Here is a 21,540-nt window from a genome sequence, read left to right as displayed (position 1 = left end):
AAATCCCTGAATCAAGTCCAGTCCATGATATCATGTCTGAATGAAGTTCTTTGGAAATCAATTAATTCAAATTAGCCATCGTTCCATATTAATTCATTCATGAAAATCTTGATTTCATTCACTTTGGCCATGCAAAGTTGTTCAGAAGAACATGGAAACCTTGTATGCACTCATAAACAATAGAGACTAACTCGACCACTAATTGGCGCAAGTTTCTTAGCAGAGGTGGTAGGACGAGACAGCCAAAAAAAGTATTCTTCTTTCTGTCTACTTATGGGTGAGTTTAACCATTGAATATAGCTGCTTGGATGAAAGACAAGTTAGATGATAATGGTTAAAAGGACGTTTGCCGGATTCAAGATAGTAGTGATATAATACTTTGAACGGATACAAATGGTCCTTTTCTTTGCTGCTTTAGATGTGGACATTCAATTTAATTTTAGTACTCGCGGCACCGAATTATTGACTCTACTATCAGACGGACGAATCGAAACCGGCAATTGTGCCTATGAGCCTATCCCTTCTCTGCTTGTTTTACTTTTACTAGGCCTCAGAACTACAGCAAAGCTGAAGACACATTGTGTAGCTTTATTTGTCGTCTCTTTTCCATGGAAAACAGCAAGTTTCTTCATGTAGTTATGTTCCCATGGCTAGCCATGGGCCATCTGATACCGTTTCTAAGGCTGTCTAAATGCTTAGCTCAAAAAGGGCACAAAATTTCGTTCATCTCCACTCCAAGAAACCTTCAAAGAATTCCCAAGGTTCCCCACGATTTAGCTTCTCTGATTGAGATGGTTAGCATCCCCCTGCCAGAAGGTGACAACCTGCCAAAGCAGGGAGAGTCTTCAATGGACGTACCCCACGAAAAAGAACAGTTCTTGAAGATAGCCTTTGACTTGCTTCAATCACCAATAGCCACCTTTCTTGAAAACACAACGCCAAAACCAGATTGGATTCTCTATGACTATGCTTCTCATTGGTTACCGGAAATTGCGGCCAAAAATGGTATCGCAAGAGCCTATTTTAGTCTCTTTACTGCAGCAACTATGGCTTATATTGGACCTCCATCGATCTTGTTGAATGAAGTAGATGGTAGGTCAACAGCTGAGGCCTTCACAAGGGTGCCCAAATGGATACCGTTTCCATTGAATATTGCTTATCGTCTTCACGAAGTGGCTAAGCACATAGAGGATTCATCTGGCAATGAATCTGGAACTTCAGATGTCATCAGATTTGCTGCTGCTATCGAGGGAAGTGACCTAGTAGTCTTTAGAACCTGTGTTGAATTTGAGCCAGAATGGTTTGATCTTGTTTGTGAACTGTACAAGAAACCAGTTATTTCATTAGGGGTTTTGCCTCCATCCCTGGATGAAGATGATGAACTGGAAACTGATGAAACATGGCTTAGCATTAAAGATTGGTTAGATAAACAAAGTGTAAGCAGAGTGGTTTATGTAGCACTGGGAACTGAAGTAGCGTTAGGCCAAACAGAAGTCCATGAACTGGCTCTTGGATTAGAGCAATCTGAATTGCCATTCTTCTGGGTGCTAAGGAAGTCACCAGGATCAACAAAAGATGTTTCACAGATGCTCCCTGAAGGGTTCACTGAGAGAATCAATGCCAACGGCCGTGGAGTGATTTACATGGAATGGGTTCCTCAGGTGAAAATATTGAGTCATCCAGCAATTGGAGGGTACCTAACTCACTGCGGCTGGAATTCAGTGATAGAGGCACTTGGTTTCGGCCGAGTTCTGATACTATTTCCAGTGATGAATGATCAAGGGCTGAATGCTAGGCTACTGGAAGGCAAGAAAGTTGGAGTGGAGATACCAAGAGAGGCAGAAGATGGCTCGTTCACAAGCACTGCAGTGGCCGAAACGCTGAGATTGGCAGTGGTGAGTGAAGACGGAGAGTCAATGAGGGCTAATGCCCTGAAAATGAAAAATTTGTTCGGCGATGGGAATGCTAATCAAAGTTATCTTGACAGTTTCGTTCGTTCGTTGGAAGAGAAAAAACACATCTTGTTCCCTGGCCCGGCTGTTGAGAAAGGTACATGAGTTGTTCATGATGATCCAGATAAAATGAACTGCTTGATGGAGTCCTCAAAAGTCTTCAGTTTGTCTTAACATCATGGTTCATGGACATTGTGTTGAAGGTAACAATTTAGTGGATCTTCAGTTTGCCTATTGAAGGAGTGGTGAGGACTGATCGAGGAGTTGTTTAGTCGATGGAAAACTGCGTAGGATTGTCACTGGAGGCTTGCGTAATGCACTGAAAGGTTCATTTAGATCAGCAAAACAAACTCTACCAGAAACATGTTGCTAGAAAAAGCAGAATCTGGAGCTAGCAGAGAATAAGATAAAAGATTTTAAGAAAGAACTTATTACAGAATTGACAGGGTTGTGTTGCTGTTGAGATCCATCGATGTAACAGTTCCAGAATATTGTCAAAGAATTTTCCATTACATCAGTTTAGAACTGACACGAGTTTCCCTGAAAATGAACTGATTAACAAAATGATTCACAGTAACTTCTGCTTACTGCCTGAGTTCCAGCTCAATCATGACAAATTGACAAAATGATGAGCGCTCTTAGCATATCGACTGAATTTTGAAACTATTAGTTTGACAAATTGATTACAGTCCTCTGCGATGATGCCGATACAAATGATGTTGAAATTCAGCCATGCTTGTGTATGCTTTATCAAAGTATTGTCTTCCAAATGATCTTAAATCACTGTCAGGATGTCATTTTTTGGACACAACAGTTACCCTAGGCATAAACTCGGGTAAAATTGAAGTCTGAAACCTGAAATCCGAATCCATTAAATTATTGAATTGTTAAGTATTAAATCTAATACACTCGAGTGCATATTATATTCAGTGATAAGTGAATAGTTTATCACTTAATGTTTGGAACAAGTTTTACCTAGAAAATTCAGTGTCACTTAATTAATTTAGAAATTCAATTTTTGATTATCAAACGGTCTGAATATATTAAGATCTGAATCTATTAAATTTAAGTGCTGAATTGAATTATCAAATAAGCCCTTAGTTTTTGGAAAATTTAGGGTGTCCTTGACAATGCATGTGAGAAGGATCATAAACTCATAATCAAATTAAGTCCAAGTCAGATGACGACTTTCGAGACTTCTCAGCAGGTGATGGTACCTCTGCGACAGTGGCGGAGCTAAGACCCCATTCAAAATTTTAGTACACTAAGGGGCTGCTTGGTTAGAGGGTTTGGAAATCACGGAAAGGAATGAATCCCTTATTTGTTGCTTGGATTAAGTGTATTGGAATACAAATTTTGGAATCATTCCTAAAAAATTGGACTTCTCCCATTCCTGACCAAGTTGGGAGGTTTTGTGGAATCCCACGTTTGATTCCAAATCTAATTTTTTTTTTTATTTTATCTCACTTATTGCTTCACCATCTCTCTTCTATTTTCATCACATTCTCCTATTTGCTTCCTTCTCCATATCAAACCGGCCTTTCCCTTTCCTCTCCAATCTTCTAATTTCTCTCCTACCGGTGTAGCAGGCCTCTTTTTTTCCAATCTTCCACAGTTGACGACGGCTCTGTGCTGCAAATGTGATAGTAATTTTTGTTGGCCAAAGAATCTCATCTTGATTGGTTGCCGACGGCTCTGTGCTCTGTGCTCTATGCTGCAAATCTGAGTCTTTTTTGGGGGTTGTATGGCTGCAATGAAGGAGGAGTTAAAGTGGTGGAGTATGGCTGCAATCTGACGACGGCTCTCATCTTTTTTGGGGGTTGTATGGCTGCAAATCTGAGTCTTTCTTTCTTTCTTTCTTTCTTTTTTAAAGTTATTTAGAAACTAGATCTAATGATCTTCAAGTTACAAGTGGGGTTTACGTAAACAGATTTTGTGATCTTGAAGTCCAAGAAAAATACCGGTTGATCCATTAATGGTCACTATAAAGTTCTGCAATTCAGTTAAGAAGGATGTTCAGCAATTGGATTAAGAACAAAAAGGAGAGAACAAAAATAAATTTACAAATGATAAAATATTCAAATTTTAATGTAATATCCATTCCTGACAAATATCTACCAAGCGCTTGTTATTGTATTGATACCTTGACCACAACCCAATCAAAACCCATACTAATTTTTTGTAAATGATTCCAATTACAATTTCGATTCCTAAACATGAACCAAGCGGCCCCTAAAACTTATTTTTTTAAAACATAAAAATAAAAACTACTAACGTTACATATATGTTAAAATTGTATCATATGAGTATTCATTTTTTTAAAACGCTGCAAAATCAATTTATCATCAATTTTGTTAAATACATCTTTTTCAATGTAACCAAATGAATATCTTGATTTTTTAAAAAATAATTTGTGAATCACCATCAACTTGATCTTCTACGAGTTTCTTTTAAAAAATCTATCTTTACCGTATTATAAAAAAATTATATTAACTTAATTTCATGTTATAAATAAAAAAAAAATTTCCATCTACTAGAAAAATTCTTGTTTTTGAAAACTTTGCAGTTTGAAGAATTGATTTTTTTACTCCACTCAAGAAAGTACACCCCTTGTTTTTGAAAACTTTGAATGAATTTATTCTTGAACTAACTTCCATAAATAACTTGAAATAAATTCAAAATTATTGTGGTGGCGAGAAACACGAAATTTCAATTGTTTGGGGTCAATGTATATAGAAAAGAGAATTTGTTAAAATTTAGTGGGGTCAAATAAGATGCAACTTTAAAATTTTCTAAATTACTAAAGCCTAAAAATTAATTTTCCAAAATTAAGTGGTGTCAATTGACCCCACTTGGTTGCATGTGGCTGTGCTATTGCTCTACGGCGATTTTGCAATCAGCGGCAAAGTCATGATTTTATATTTTCTACTAGCTCATTCTTACACTCTGATGGGAAAAATATATTTAAATATTTTATAGCATCAAATTTTGAAACGCAATCATAGCCGAAGACCAAAATGCTTATATAATATTGCTAATTAAATGCAATGCTGATTTTTTATGTTTAAGAAGAGAAATTTTGAAAATATACAAATGTATTAGTTTCAACTTAACATATAAAATCACAAGTATATAGAATCAATTACCTAAATTTGAAAGTCAGTATGCCAAAGGGAAAACTAAAAGAAAATAGTTAAGTGAAAGGTATACCCAAATTACTTCAAACAAAAGTTTTTTCTACATAATATACAAAGTTTTAAACGAGTAACGTATAATGCCAAAGCAGTTAAAAAAAAAAACTGAACTTTGTAGATCAATTAATGAAATAATAAGATCTGTAGAACCCAAATCTTAGGGTTCTAGTAATAATCAATGTGTGCACGGTTACAAAATTGAAGAGATACAATAGACGCTCAAAATAAATGTGGGAGAGAAGAAAATAATAAACTCAGATCAGAATATTATTGAAATCTCAAACAATGAAGATAGTCACACCATAATAGAAAACTTGACAAATTCTTCTAGACTCTTTCAAGAAAATAGTCTAAACTAATATCCTATTTATAACCTACCGGACTTGTTGGAAAAGAAACCACTTGCATAAGAAATTACCAAGTAAAATACAAATTCTTAAATCATACAACTACTAAAAAACTGACTCTAATAAAACTAATAAATAAATGGTTCTAGACTTAGTTTAGTTTGCTAATATTGCTTCTCTTAAACCAAGCTCGCCATTGAGGCAGAAGGTCCAACACCATCTCGAGCAACAATCTCTATGCAAATCTGTATCACTGTATAGTTGACATACAACTCCATCTTGTTGTCGGTTATTAACTCCATTTTTATATGTGACAGTGGACGCACTTTGTATTTTGCAAACAATTTCTCAGCAATTTCTTCTTGATTAAAGTATTCATTCATACAAATCCATTCATCATCAGAGTCACCATATTTACCACCAATGTAAGTGTCCAAAAATACAAAATTATAGATTGTTGCTCTCTTGCCAAAATTATCATCACCAAATAATTCAGAATAGCCACTAGCACCACAATCATCCAAAAATTTCATATTGTCAATCAACTCTTTTGGAGCTTTGAATTCCGATGAAATCCATATCTATCAAATCAAAATATCTTTTCATCACCTTGAGGAGAGTCCGAACCAATAAAATTTTCAACAATTATATTTTCTTCATATGCCAAATCAAACTTTTCTTCTTCCTTTATCAATATGAGGGGGAGGCAATTGGAGGAGTATTTATTTCAAAAAAAAAAGTGAAAGTTCAAATTTTCCATAAAGCAAATACTAGGAGGAGGTGGGGCAATAGAATTTTGTCAAATTATTGGAGGGGTAAGAAAAAGACTTCCAAACTTATAAAACTTCCTAGGAGTTAAAAGAATTTTTTTTTTTTAATTTTCAAGGGGCTAAAAGAAGAATCTCAAAACCTGGGGACGGCTGCCCTCTCAGCCCGAGTTCCCAGCCGGCCCCTCATTGTTTATAATAAAATGTCGTCGTCTTCGAAATGAACTTAATCACTACTAGGAGATGATCACCGTGCTTGCACACGGTGGGAAATTGTTTATATGCCCAGGATCAAAAGCTAGACAGCATTTGTTGTCATGCAATCAGTGTTTAAAATTGAGCTATGAATTTTTTAATCGGATTAATTGAAGAGATTATGTTAATGATTCATGGTATAGGAAAGAGCGTAAAGGGTGCTATATAAAGTGCATTCATGAATAAGGAATATATTTGTAAGGATAGGTGTAAAATACGTAACTTTTATTTAAAGGGAAATGCATGATGTGCACCACAAACATACACGGAGAAAATGGACAACAAAGGAATACATGGTGATTTCAAACTACACGTTCATTAGAAAAGTCATTAGGATAAAACTAAGTTGTCGCATCTCCCATGATAGAATACACATAAAAGCTGTCATACCATGGGAAATGTTTTTCTGCACCGTGTCTATCAAAGATTAAAAAAGTGTAGGTAGTAACGGATTCAGGAACAAAGACCAAAACTTCTCGAAACTGTAGTTGGTGCTCTGCCACAAAGATGTTCCAGTTGTCCGTAAATTGCCTCCCACGCATTGAAACAGTTATTGTTTTGTTTCCAGTCCTCAGAGTAATCGAAGGAGTCTTTGTGCTATGGACGAACTGAGCAACAAACCTTGGGACTTTCTAGCCTTGCATGGACCAAAAGCTAAGAGTGTTGTGGGATATAGATGTAAAAAATTGAATAAATCTATATATTAAACTTACAAAATTATGACGATTCAGTTTGTCAATGAATTGATAGAAATACACGTCTTCGGTTAAGGTTTGTACGAAATCAGGCCTCATGGATGATGACACTCGCTGGTGTAGCATTTTCTGCTTCTTATCACCTGGAAGTAAAGGACACTCGCATGAGAGAAACAAATTTATAAAAAAAAAAAATGGCTGATACAGAACAAAAATGTTCAGCCCTCAACTTCCGAACTCGAGGGATAGCTGGGGATGCAGCATATTAGGCAGAGGATCTGTCCATGGCATGTATACTTGTTTTTTGTCCTCACAAAAATGGATGACATCGAAGATTAGGTGACCAGAATGTCAAAGCAAGAAAAAGTAATTTTCCTTGATGATGTTGCTGTGGAAAAAACTCTTGCCATCCTTCAGTGAATGACTGCCGCTGAAGCTTGATAATCCAAGTTCTGTACCCTTCTCTTATAGTTAGCTGGCTACATCGGTGTTTGATTAGAAGGGCTTGAAATGGAATAGGCAATATCTGCAGTGTATATGTAAATATAAGCTGCATGAGAAGCGATATGAGATGGCACGGTATGCTAATAGCAGCAAAATGCTAAATCTTCTTAGTACCTGTTCAGGCTCAGTAAATCTAAATAAGAACCAGCATCCCTTTGCAGCTCTATCTTTGGCTAACAAACTGGAAGAGCCAAAAAAAAAATGGAAAGACAGTTTTGAACTTGTGGTTGTAAGGCTCATATTTTAGCATTTAAAGGAAAACTGGTCAAATGATCCCATTTCGATAGATTCTGTGGCCAAAGAAAGTAACAACTACGTATATTTCATGGTGGCTATTCGCAGTAACAAACAAGGCACGATGAGGGAAAAATACCAAATTTGCTTCCAGAGCATAATGCATTTCAGTACTCAGTTTGACGAGCATAATTGTAAAAGAACATGTCTAGTTAATTAATACAGGCCGCAATACTATCAAAAACCTGCTGACAAAATGAGTTTGGATAACTCTGGTGGCAACCATCCAGCAGAGAGTCAAAATGTGAGCAAAAGCCTTAGCTATACCAGCTATTTTTTTCCCTAATTTTGCCTGGCTTTTTTGTTTTTGCTGGCTTCAGAATTCAATGAGGTGGTTTCCTGTGCATCATCACAATTGTTGAATCTGTCAATGAGAGAAAGCTTAGTTTTTGGAAAAGAGCTTTCTTCTTCCACGGTTGGGACTGAATGAGTTCCATCAGAGATTTCTTCATAGTGCTGCATTGTATAGCGGCGCTTTCCATTTGCTAGAGGAGTCTGCACAGGCTTGACATGGGCTAAGAATTTTTTAGTTTTCAGCTGTGGTGCAACTTTCCCAACGGAAGTTCGATATTCTGCATTTCCAAGGCAAAGTTAGGTCTTGACTGGAAAACAAGTTATACTGGCAAAAAGAAGACAAATAAGATGCCGAAGAGGTACTAAAAAGAAAGACAGAAGGGGGGGATAATAAGGACACGGATACAGGGAAGAGAATCTATGAAAAGTAGAGAAGAGGAACACGAGAAGCTGGCAAGAAATGTGTTGGAAATCAAAGGAATTAGTAGGTTGAAGGTAGAGTAAACCTCCGCGACCAATGGAGAGCATGCCAGCGGAGATGAAAAGGCAGGGTTCCATCGGCGGTAACAAAAAGTCGGGAAGAGAAACTATGAAAAGCAGGGAAGAGGATGCACGAGAAGCTGTGAAGAGGACTGTTGGAAACCAAAGAAATTACTAGCTTGCAGGCACAGCAAACCACTGTTACAAACACAGAGCATGCCAGCAGAATTTATTTGTAATAAATAATAAATGATAGCAATGATGACAGTGTAGCCGCCTTTCAAACAAAATCTGTTGGTTATGAGGTAATGAGATGAGGAATCTGCCGTTTGCACACATATAAATAAAAAGCGTAATGATGCGCGCTCAATTCCAAAGCAGAGGGACCCTTCTTTAGCCCAAGGAGAAAAAAAAAACAGCAAAAACAACTAAATAACACGTGAAACGCACGTGGAGGACGACCACAGTCTAAAACCATCCGGCCGGTTTATACTACATTTCCAAATAAATTAATAAGAATGTCATTTTGGACGGGGCTTCTTGTGAGAAAGTTTCAGGCTTTCAATTTTAACATCAATTCCGCCGGTCTCATGAGACATGGTCAATACCATGATTAGAGTAAGGGTAGTCAACAAAGAGTTGTGGTTAAATTAGGAGTCAATATCAACTACTACTATATATCTTGTCGTACAAATATTTCTCAATTAGACTTTTGCAGAGTTTTGCAAATTAACTTGTAACTGAACAAAGAAGGGATTATCTAAGGTCAGAAAAATGTTGGTCACCAGCCTTTGGATATGTGATGACTCCTCACTTTCTTGAAACTAAGTTCAAACTGGCATCTCAAATCTTCAAGTGGTCTTAATGGCCTAAAATTTTCTCAAAAGCTTGATGCATGTCTTGTCTCCGACTCCTGTGAAACTATCCATATGATATGAGCAGACAGAAGTAGGGAATTTGAAGCGGGAAGAAGGTTACCATTTGTTCTGCGAGAATGCGTTGTTCTTACTTGGAACTTGAAAACAGAAACTTCCATGAAATGTATACGTTTGCGCTAACGATTTAAATGACGTTTTCACTTATGCAAAATGCCAGTCAATCTGGGTTCAAACTTCAATATAATATTGTCAAAAATTTCAGAAAGTCCTGCCTCATACACCAGTCCAGGTACGGCGAATTTGCCTCGCAATTTTCTTATATAATGGCCGATTCGTGCTTGCTACCTTAGAGCCTTCACAAAGCAGGAAATACTGTCTTGTCTCTACTCTAGAGTCTAGCCTCGTTATACATCTCTTCTCCATGGAAAGCAGCAATGTTCTCCATGTTGTGATGTTCCCATGGCTAGCCATGGGTCATCTGATACCCTTTTTTAGGCTATCTAAACTGTTAGCTGGAAAAGGGCATAAAATTTCGTTCATTTCCACTCCAAGAAACCTCCAAAGACTCCCTAAAATCCCCCAAGAATTAGCTTCTCAGATTGAGCTTGTTAGCATTCCCCTGCCAGAAGTTGACAACTTACCAAAGCAGGGAGAGACTTCAACTGACATACCCCATGAAAAAGATCAGTTCTTGAAGATAGCCTTTGACTTGCTTCGATCACCAATAGCCTCCTTTCTTGAAAACACAAGGCCAAAACCAGATTGGATTATACATGACTATGCTTCCCACTGGCTACCCGAAATTGCTGCTCAAAATGGTGTCTCAGCTGCCTTCTTTAGTCTCTTCACTGCAGCAGCTTTGTCCTTTTTGGGACGTCCCTCTGCCTTGTTGAGTGGAGAGGATGGTAGATCAACGGCTGAGGACTTCACAGTTGTGCCCAAATGGATACCCTTTCCATCTAACTGTGCTTATCGCTTGCACGAGGTGCGGAAGAACATCGAGGATGCATCTGGCAATGAATCTGGAGCTTCAGATTTTGTCAGGTTTGCTGCTTCTATTGATAGAAGCGACCTGGTCATATTTAGGACAAGCGTTGAATTTGAACCAGAATGGTTCAATCTTGTTCGTGAACTTTACCAGAAACCAGTTGTTTCCTTGGGTGTTTTACCTCCATCCCTTGACGATGATGACGAATTGGAAACTGATGAAAAGTGGCAAAAGATTCAAAACTGGTTAGATAAACAAACTGCAAGCAAAGTTGTTTATGTGGCACTTGGGACTGAAGCAACAATAAGCCAAAAAGAAGTCCAAGACTTGGCTATTGGTTTAGAGCAATCTGAATTGCCATTCTTTTGGGTACTACGAAAGCCACCCGGATCAAAAAAAGATGTTACAGATATGCTTCCTGAAGGGTTCAGAGAGAGGATCAATGCCAATGGCCAAGGAGTGGTTTACACTGAATGGGTTCCTCAGGTGAAGATATTAAGTCATCCAGCAATTGGAGGGTACCTAACTCACTGCGGCTGGAATTCAGTGATAGAGGCACTTGGTTTCGGCCGAGTTCTGATACTATTTCCAGTGATGAATGATCAAGGGCTGAATGCTAGGCTATTGGAAGGCAAGAAAGTTGGAGTGGAGATACCAAGAGCTGCAGAAGATGGCTTGTTCACAAGCACTGCTGTAGCCGAGACATTGAGATATGCAGTAGTGAGTGAGGAGGGAGAGCCAATGAGGGCTAATGCCAGGCAAATGACCAGTTTGTTTGGCAATGGGAAGAGGAATCAAGATTATATAGACACATTTGTTCGATGTTTAGAAGAGAGAAAAATATCTAATTTCCTGGCCTCAACATCTACTTCCTGAAGTATGAGAATTGTGCTGGATGATCCTCGAGTGTTCTGTTGTAGCATTTAATGCCTGTTCAGTCATAGTACACAGGACGGAGATCGATTAAGAGTCACTGCCACAGTCAAATCTATATATGATCACAAATTTAACTCTTTTACGTTTAATATTTCCTCTTTTCCTTTTTAGGTAGATTTTCTCATAGGGCGAATACTTTGGTAGCAAAGGTCCAATTTGAGTGGTATATCCCCCTCAACACACAGCCCCCCCCCCCCCCCCCCCCCCCCCACAACAAACCAAAAAAAAAAAAAAAAAAAAAGAATGCGATACTACAATACACTTGGATTGTTCATATAAAGTACCTATTGCCAATAACTATCACGAATGATATCTTCAAGCAACAATTCAGGGTGCAAATAATTCAATTTTAAACGAGTTACTCAAAAATCAATCATGATTTCGAGTTGGCCAAAAGCTCGGGCCAAATTGAAATAGTTCTAATAGATTGATGAATCGGGTTTTAGTATACACATTGGAGACTCTAAAAGCTTGTCAATTTTAATTGAGTATCTATGTAAATGTATCCAAGTGTTTGTGTGTATTTTTTATCTTACTTTATATATATATATATATATATATATATATATGTAGTATGGGAATATGTCCATTGCACTTGTCTTGTGTTTCTCATTGTAATATTTTTTGTATAAAATTTTTCTCACAATTAATAATAAAAGAGAGGAAAATTTAACAATTTAATACAGTTTTAAGTATATTTAGATGCTTGTTAATAGTTTCAAGTTATGTATGACTATCTCGTTATGATGGATAAAACCTACGTGCATAGTTATATTAAATACCATATATGTGTGTGTAAGGATTGCATAACAAATTCACAAAATTGTATGATTATTCATCCAACGGCTAAATATTAAGTCACACAAGTTCAAAAGTCCACAATTTAAACTTTTGATTAATCTTTCCTATTCTGATGTATTTGACTATACATACACACCAAAGTATCAAATTTAATAAAAGAAAGAATGTAGTGAGAGACACTATATATGGTGTGATCAAATGACATTAGACAAAAGCTTAGCAGGTCAGTAATTTACGCCATAAGAAAGTATCAACCCCTTGATTAACACACTCAAATTACAAATGTTTCAAATATGTTCAAGATCAACTGACTTATAATTGGTGTTCATGTTTTCCAAAAGCCAACATAAAAGCGTTAGCCATGCTCAAAATCTCAATTTGCAACAGCCCTTGATTCTTCTTAAATTTCATCTATGGTGTATCTCTTTACATATCTACCTTGTATATAAGAAAGCAGGAAAGTTTAGTGCTTTCCTTTACTTTTGTCAAGTGGCTTCTCATTTATTTGACAAGTGGCAAGGCCAAATATTTCTTGCAAATTGTTGAAGCTTTCTCTTAATATTTCTTTCAAATTGACCGTGGGATTAGTAGCTTTCTTTTGGCATTAAACTGCTTCTTTCTCAGTAGTGCTTTCCTTTTCTTTAGCCATGTGGAAAAGTCAAATATTCCTTCCAAATTGTATGAAACCTGTTCTTTCTTTAGGCATTGAACTCATTCTTTCTCAAATTGCCGGTGAAGCCTTTTCTTCCTTTCTCTCTACCAGATGGCTATTCTGACCAAAAATTCGGCGCACCTATTCTAAGCAAATCCAATTCCAAACGGCTATTCTACCAAACCCAATCCGAAACGTCTATTCTAGCCAAAAGTTGGAATTTTTACGTGATTTGGGAGATGGGTTTTGTGAGTTCCTTCTTTCAAAAATTGCCGTTGAAGCCAATAGCTCAACTGCCACTCCAGACACTTGATTTCATGTTGCAGAAATTGCTACTCACTCACATGGTGTTTGTACTTCAAAGGAGGAAAATTAGGAGCAGGTGAACTGCATTGCCTACACTTGCCGTGGTTTCCTCTTTCCTTAATATCAAATTAACCCATTTCATGTTGCAAGAATTGATTTCATGTTAACCCATTTCTCTTTCTATTGATTTCATGTTGCAAGAATTGTGGGGCAGTCACGTGATAATTGTACTTCAAAGGAGGGAAGTTGGAAACTTTTTGTTAGATTAGGTATGGCATTCTATTCTCATTAGTTTTCCCATTCAGCCGTACGATTATGATGAGGAATATCTTTTCGGATGTGATTTTTCCCTTGTTTCAGTTATAATAAGAAATAGGTTTCCTATTCATTTAGCCTGTAAATTTTCCAGTAAATTACGAAATCAAAAAATAGAATAGAGGTATTTATCAGTGCATGGTGCTGGCTCTTCTGTCTTATGAACTGCAAGAAGAAGCGTCTTGATATTTACACCTTATTTGGAGTCTCTTTGGTGAGAAAAAGTCTTTCCCTTTTTTTTTGTCAAATTTTTCCCGTATGAGTAATAGATGGATTAATAAATTCTAATAAACACATATGCTTCAATTGATAGATTCTTTCTGCTACGGTTCATATCATTAGTCAAGGAATCCTTTAACTTGAAAGTCAGCTTGTTGTTTTTCTTGAATCTATGAGCAACTTTTCTTCATTTATGTGACTATATTTTCAAAAGTGAAATTTCAGCGTTCCCTTTTCTTTTTAGTAGTTTTCCTTCAGTTTCTGCTTCATTTATTTTAAGTTTGCTGGTGCTATTTGTTTTGTGTGATCCTTTATGAAACAAATAGTTTTTATTTTAGTTGGTAATTGTGTTAATATTTTCTCAATCCAATTGTGTTGCTACAACCCATTCACCTGAAAAAACAAGCCAAAAATGAAGATATGAACCCAACTCTCAGTTCAATAATTCTTATTTTGAAATTTGGTGAATTCTTGAATATATATATATTATTAGTGGCATGCCTATAAAAAAGAGAGATCCATTTGCTAATGTGATTATGGCCAACTAAACTGTCCTATTGGTTTGCATATGATCAATGTTCTATCAAACAGCCAAATTGCTATATATACTAGAAAAAAAATTATAACAATGGACAACAATAACATATTTTGTGAGCCAAAATCATTAGTACAATATATTTTATGAGACAAACTTTTGCTTGTGCTGATTTTGGGGTTGTAGCTGCTATGCTAAAGTTATTATTATATGACAAGTTCATTTTTAACTAATTTCAATCTCCTGTTACTGGTGCTTTTGTCTTTAATTACAATATACATATCTAAAATATGTGACCTGTTGTTGTTCTAAATGAGAAATAAGACTGATTATCTATTTTTCAGAGAACTTTAAGGTCAATGCAAAGAGGTTGTTATTGGCAAAGCTTGTTTAGTCATCTAAGTGACTATTGGTTAAACAACTTAAGGCTTTGTACTTCTAGTTTCTAATATATTTAGTGTGTGCCTTGTTTGCTATTTCGTTTAGTCTAGACTTGTCTAGAGCAATCAAAAGCTTGATGGTCACCTCTTAAGGATATTGTATATAGAGCATCCTTCGGCTGTTATTCATTGTAGCCCTTTTAGGCAAAGCTCGTTCACTCTTTTATATGACTATCAGTTAAGCAACTTAGATTATTGTGCCTGTTTTACCTCAAGTTGCATGTAATATGCTTGCTGTTTTGTCTAATCTAGACACAACCTTAGGAGAATGAAAAACCTGATGATTACTTCTTAAGAACGGAGATTTGAATGGTGGTACTTGTTGTAGTTTAGCCAAAAGCTAGGCTTCAAAGGCATCAAATGTAATAAACATTTCTAAAGGAAAATAAAGGTTATTAACTTGGTGTTCAGCTCAGTTGTGGTTTTAGGTGTCCGTTGATATTCTATTAAAATTACTTTATTTTGTTTATAATGCATCATTGCTCTTGCTGTGTTTGCCTCTAAAGTTCGAATTATGTATGCACCTATTTTGCTGTTTTTCTTTGCCCTTTTTTGTCCATGTTCTTCTCCTTCTTCTCCTGATATTTCTTTTTCCTTGTGTTTTGTTACTTGGATAATCTACACTTCATTCTAGACGCAGAGCTTTGTACGTTTCCCTCTCTGATTTATTGTTACTATTGCCAGGTATGTCTAATGCTTCAATTTGACTTTTATATTATATAAATAATTTTTACATTTCTTTTTACAAAAAAAACTCTGTAGTTAGCTATATTGTCTCCTTAGTTCAAGATTTTTTATGCTTTTGTTATTAGAATTTGGTGGCTCTATATGCTTAATTCCTTAAGCTTTAATTAGTCATGTGTCCAGTTGGTTTTACCTTTGTTCTGTCGTTATTTTCTATTCATTTGATTGTTTGATATTGTTAGCATAAAAGTATATAAACAACCTTATAATATAGAACAATTATATGGTTGGCTAAATAGTGATCGAGATGTCTGATAGTCAGCCATTACCTTAGAGAAGTTCTTTTAGCTATTTTATCATGTTTGCCTTGATGGATTAGCATCCTTCTTTTCTTATATATTTTGTCATAAATGAGGATTCTGAGAATGCTACTGGTATTCCTCCATTTGAGATGAATGAAAAATATGGATAAAATTAGTTATAGAAAACAAGCTATTCAAAGATAGAGGCAAAAAATATTAGATAGGTTGTCGCAACTTCGTGGTCTGGGACCCTCAAATGTAATTAATGTGCCTCATTTGCTTCCTATAGGCCTAAATAACAGCTAACTATCTATGAGCAGATCACTTCCATTTCTAGAAAATCAATTTCTTACTATAAGAAATAATGGAAGCCAAAAAATTATGAGATATAGAAGCAAAAAATCCCAAAGAGATGGCTTGCTTCACTCCATATTGTCGATTCTTTTTCCCTTCATCGATTTCTTCATTTTCCCCTTCAACTACCATGAACTTCATGTGCCTATATTTCTACTGCCCATTACAGTTTTCTATATTTCTGCTAACTTGAAAGTTTCCTATATCATGTGGACTATATTTCTGGTGGAATTGCTAGTTTCATTTTTGTTTTCCATTTTTTTGTTGTTTTTGTGTGTGATACTCAGCCAGTTGATTTTTCTGCTAATTTGAACTTTCATGCTTGTAGCCTTTTCTATTAGTTACTGAGGCCACAAACTGTCAAATTCTTACTGTTGTATGAGGATAATTTATTAGAAATTTAGTCGTAAGAAACCCATAAAGCAAAAGAAGGGGTGGTGGTATTCAGGAAAAAATAATGATAGCTATCAATGCGTACATTTTTCTAGATAAGGTTATGAGATTTGAGTCCAATTGAGCTATCCTGTAAACGGGATATCGAGTTACCTCTTCCAGCCCCTTCTTTGGCAGATTTGATTAGTTTTAGGCAAATAAGTAAATAGAAATTTTGTGTGCAATTGGAACTATATATTTGATACTAATAAAGTTTGTGCACGATTGGACAATTAGAGCAGTGGACATTCTTCGCATGACAGATCCAATCTCAATCGAATTGGAACTGCATGTCGAGAATGAGTCAAATAATTTCAACAGACTCAAAATAGTCTGATGAGTAGGCACAAGTAATAACTACCGAATAATCTGATTTTTATGCTTCTTTTCTTGGGTATGAATACTGCTCTCACCATATAAAAGTGTAATGATTGTAGGAAATAAAAGATTATTTGGTTTTGCCATCATTCACAGTAATTCCATAATGTCTTGGGTATAATATGTTTTGTTTCTTTCTATAACTTATGATTGGGATCCAATTCTTTTTACACAACATGAAGTTACTCAGAATTTGAATATCATTGCCCAAGTCAAAATTTACAATAAGAACTTCTACTTCCAAACAAATAGCTAATATTTCAGGATACACTTGCTAATTATTTATACTTTAAAACAAAAAATTGCAAGAGCTCAACTTTTCTACTGAACTAGCATCTGCAATCGGAAAGCATTCGATTGTGTGTTTCATTCGCTACTATGAGGCAGATTATCAAGGCCAGAAGGAAGGCAAGTATAATATTGTCAAGGCATACACTACTGAGGAATCAGTTCACATTCCAATGGCAATCACGACTACAGAAACGAATGAAAAAATTCTAGACATTCATGCTACTGTCCTACGGTCTGCCAAGAAAAATAAATTTTTCAGTCCATTAACCAAAAAATTGCTTGATATCATCGCTAAATCTTCTGCTACTGCAAACAAAGTGCCGTCTCCAGTAACCATAGCAAAAAGGACCTTGGTTTTTAGAACTGTGCCTTCTAAAATTGGTTTGAATTTTGCTGAAACTAATACATCTACCTCGCTGCCCACCAATGCACCTGCAAGTCCCTTAAAGAAGCACCATGATGATGAACTCTGAACTTCCTTGAAGCCTTTTGAATTGCTAATTTTGCTAATGTCGAAGCACTTTACAGTTAAATTACTAATCTTGCATCTTTTGACATAATATTGACATCCATTAAGAAATTGTTCTTTTGTGCACCTTAACAGATCTCAATATGTGATCTTTTGTAATTGCAGCCTATCATTGCACTTTATATTAAGTATTCAGCGAGTCATCTCCTTTCTCTGTAAGACTAACTTGCACTTGAAGATATCAAGCTGTTTGTAAAACTACTTGCCAATCTTTTGTCATCTTCTCTTATCTTTTGCAATGCTAATGCTTTTTTGGTTTTGTTTAGTCTTATATTGTTAGCTGCATACTTGATTGGTAATTTATAATTTTAAGAATGCTATTTCACAAACATTACTGTTAATTTTATCTTATACGAAAATATATGATAACAGATTATAGGGAGTCTAGGCTGTGCTTAGCATAGCCGATTACCTCCTAGTATATCTTACTATAAGATAAACAAAAGTCCATAGTTACTGTAGAAGTCCCTTTTGTTGACATGTGGCACTTTGTATGAATTTTGAGCTTTCTCTTTTGCTTTATTTATGGATTTGACACTGCTTTAAATGTGCCCAACAACCTAAATTAGATTGCATTTATCATTTCTTTATAAGGTTGAATTATTTTTAGTAAACTTTTCAATCTCTACATTTTGAACAGATATAATTCAATTAGAATTTATATTCATTTCTATTTACATTAACATTTCAAGTTATATTTGACACACTAACTTAAGATTTAATTATTTCTATTCGAGTTTTCAACCTTATCATTCAAATTTAAGAAAAAATATTTGTCAGAATAAGTTATCATTTAAAGTTAATGTAACATAAAAGATTATTTAAAATTTATTCTATCCTATAATAAAGAACAAGATTTTCTGCTCAATGCAATGTACATTTCTCTATGTCAATTTTGTTTTGATTTGTTCATGTTCAAATATTTAGTAACATTTGACTTTATGTTTATTCATATTTTTATTGTCTGAATTTTGAGTTTTCTCTTTACTTTCTCTATGGACTTGCATTGCTTTAAATGTGGTCAATGACCCAAATTATATTACATTTACCATTTCTTTATAAGGTTGAATTATTTTGAGTAGACGTTTCAATCTCTATATTTTGAACATATATAATTCAATTAGAATTTATATTTATTATTGTTTACATTAACATTTCAACTTATATTTGACAAATTAACTTAAGATTTAATTATTTCTATTCGAGTTTTCAACCTTATCATTTAAAATTATATTTGTCCAAATAAGTTATCATTTAAAATTGATGTAAAGCAAAAGATTATTTAAAATTTATTCTATCCTATTATAAAGAACAAGATTATTATATTTGCTTAATGCAATGTACATTTTTCTGTGTCAATTTTATTTTGATTTGTGCATGTTCAAATATTTAGTGACATTTGACTTTATGTTTATTCATGTTTTTGTTGTCATTTAAAGTTATACATATACTTTTAAAACAAAAAAGTATATAAGTATATTATTAATTTGTACACTGAATTAAATTTGTTAAATGAAAAATGTGGACAATTATAAATCCAGTGACAATGACAAAAAAATGTATATTTGAAAGCTATCATTAAAAGAGGAAAAAAAAATCTTAATGAAATGTAATAAAGACATATATATTTTTCTCATCAAATTTGCATGGTATACTTGGTGGTAATTTCAGTTAGCATTAATGACTCGTATTTTAACTAAATATTAATGTATTAATGACTCAAAAGAAAATTGACAAAAAAAAATGACAAAGTTCATTTGTTCAAATTTAAATACTGATAATCCAATTTCTCCCCATTTCAGTAATATACATACTTTACGTGTACTTCCACACATGACACTCTACTGATAAACATTCCATCAAATTTTGCTAATCTTAAACGCTTTAAGGCCGGCACTGCTCACAACCAACCCTTACTAGTATATATATATTTATATATATATATATATATATATATATATATATATATATATATATATATATAATTTTAACCATTTTTTCCCTAGGAGGACAAGAATGACATTAATAAACAGGGAAAAGATATGGGCATCAAAGCCCAAGACCTCTTTATGTATATACGATATATCATTTTCTATATATATATATATATATATATATATGGACATGATAACATATTCATGTTATTGTGACTGATATAAAGTACGCATGTTTTGGATATTTAGATGAGTTTCATTGAGAAAAACAACCATCTCGTTGAAAGAAATAACGGAGATCAAGGCAATCAATGTTGCAGATTCAAAAGATTTTTTTTTTTTGTTTTTGTTTTAAATACTCCAACTTGATACAAAAATCACATTGCTTTCTTTCGGTGGTCAAAATTTGTTTTTGAAAGTTCATGTCACATAATTGCACTGTTAGACTCTCACACACGGGTCTAGCTGGAAGTGATTATAACTGTAAAATCTGTGCAGAAAAAGACTATATTGGTACAATAGTATGGGCAAAAAGGTATTAAACAATATAATAAGAACTCGCTAACAAATTTTCATCATTGTATTGCTCTTAACCTTAAGGTTTGTTAGTGAGTAATTAGAAGAAACCTAAAAAAGAAATATTTCAAAGTCAAAAGCACAAATCAAACAACAAAGCATATACTTATATGCTAATATGATGCTAAAACAAAGTGGAATACCAAGGTCAACAATTATATAAATAGTCCTCATTAAATGGCATTATCAATTTTTCAATGAATAACCAAGTCATTTGTTTTGACTTTTAAATCTTTTCTTTAATCATAGCAAGCAAAGTATGCACGTCCAAATTAGATATTCATCCAACTTGTGCCCAAATTATTGTAAATGTGGAATACATAGTGGTAATTACTAACAAGTTGATTTATTTTGCCCTACTGAAGAATGAAATTTAAACACCAAAATTACCCTAGTTCAACACTCCTGGGGCTTATCCTACATAGTGGTTTGCTAATATTATTCATGCTCCTAATGACTTCAAAAGTTATTCTCATTATGTTAAACCACTTTGTCAAAGTCATTATGGTTATTTTAAGCCAATTTGTCAAAATGTACCACATTCTTCATTATCAAATGATTAAATCACCTTTGGCATATACCCGTTAGAGAATTTTTTTTAAACAATTATCTTTATTTGTTTAGAATCTGGTACCTGTTTTTTCGTTTATTTTTTTTCTTTTTTGTTTCAATTACTATTTGGTTTATTGATCCTTATAATAAGATCCATCTCTATAGAACTTTAACTTATTAAATTGTTGAGAGAAAGAACCAAGTAATTTAAAAACGAAACCAAAGATGCTGGACTAACCAATTATCTTGTTTCAATTGTGCTCCTTTTGTGTAAGAAAATCCGATAATATGAATCATTGTAATAGTCTTAACATATATGCTTTAGGCCTTTTTAGAGATGAGAAAAGAACTTTTGCTACTCCTTCTTAAGTGTCAAGGTACACGTTATTATACTGATAGTTATACCCGTAGTTAAAAAGTGACAAATCATGTTTACACCAACCCCCCCCCCCCCCCCCCCCCCCCCGTCCCCCAAACATCTCCCCTTATATATTGTATAGATTTATTCTAATTTAGGTGCTGCCGATTACTTGTATTCCCATGGGTTATTACACCACCACCTTGGACCGATGTAGAAATGCTAGGTTAATTAAAGAAGCACAACAAAGCAAGTACTTAATGGCACAAACAGTACGCAGTTTCAAGCCACCACAACA

The 21,540-nt window shown here is 34.7% G+C and overlaps 2 protein-coding genes and 2 long non-coding RNA genes across 6 annotated transcripts; 3 read left to right on the top strand and 1 right to left on the bottom strand.

Moving 5' to 3' along the window:
* The first annotated feature begins 491 nt into the window (after nt 1-491).
* LOC140015612 (UDP-glycosyltransferase 91C1-like) lies at nt 492-2,481 on the top strand. Its single transcript, XM_072068307.1, has one exon. The coding sequence runs from the start codon at nt 609-611 to the stop codon at nt 2,055-2,057; it is 1,449 nt and encodes a 482-aa protein (XP_071924408.1). The 5' UTR covers nt 492-608; the 3' UTR covers nt 2,058-2,481.
* Nucleotides 2,482-6,771: 4,290 nt separating this feature from the next.
* LOC140016240 (uncharacterized) lies at nt 6,772-9,009 on the bottom strand. 2 transcript variants are annotated; one of them, XR_011822579.1, is made up of 4 exons: nt 8,809-9,009; nt 7,829-8,580; nt 7,229-7,736; nt 6,772-7,169 (listed from the first exon to the last, which is right to left on the bottom strand). It is a non-coding gene; the product is annotated as an uncharacterized lncRNA (long non-coding RNA). The 2 variants fall into 2 exon arrangements; XR_011822580.1 differs by having other exon boundaries at nt 6,772-7,152.
* Nucleotides 9,010-9,773: 764 nt separating this feature from the next.
* LOC140015588 (UDP-glycosyltransferase 91C1-like) lies at nt 9,774-11,673 on the top strand. The gene has a single exon (XM_072068280.1). It carries the CDS (start codon nt 10,082-10,084, stop codon nt 11,522-11,524), a length of 1,443 nt encoding a protein of 480 aa, XP_071924381.1. The 5' UTR covers nt 9,774-10,081; the 3' UTR covers nt 11,525-11,673.
* Nucleotides 11,674-12,895: 1,222 nt separating this feature from the next.
* Nucleotides 12,896-18,031, top strand: LOC140016039 (uncharacterized). 2 transcript variants are annotated; one of them, XR_011822367.1, is made up of 3 exons: nt 12,896-13,419; nt 13,545-13,612; nt 15,487-18,031. It is a non-coding gene; the product is annotated as an uncharacterized lncRNA (long non-coding RNA). The 2 variants fall into 2 exon arrangements; XR_011822366.1 differs by lacking the exon at nt 12,896-13,419 and having other exon boundaries at nt 13,430-13,612.
* The last annotated feature ends 3,509 nt before the right edge of the window (nt 18,032-21,540 follow it).

The sequence above is a fragment of the Coffea arabica genome, chromosome 10c (assembly GCF_036785885.1).
Source record: "Coffea arabica cultivar ET-39 chromosome 10c, Coffea Arabica ET-39 HiFi, whole genome shotgun sequence".
Taxonomy (NCBI): domain Eukaryota; kingdom Viridiplantae; phylum Streptophyta; class Magnoliopsida; order Gentianales; family Rubiaceae; genus Coffea; species Coffea arabica.
This window is presented reverse-complemented; position numbering and strand designations above follow the sequence as displayed.

What these genes read in the sequence shown, in the direction of transcription:
- LOC140015612 (XM_072068307.1), top strand. Translation starts at nt 609, where the DNA reads ATGGAAAACAGCAAGTTTCTTCATGTAGTTATGTTCCCATGGCTAGCC.
- LOC140015588 (XM_072068280.1), top strand. Translation starts at nt 10,082, where the DNA reads ATGGAAAGCAGCAATGTTCTCCATGTTGTGATGTTCCCATGGCTAGCC.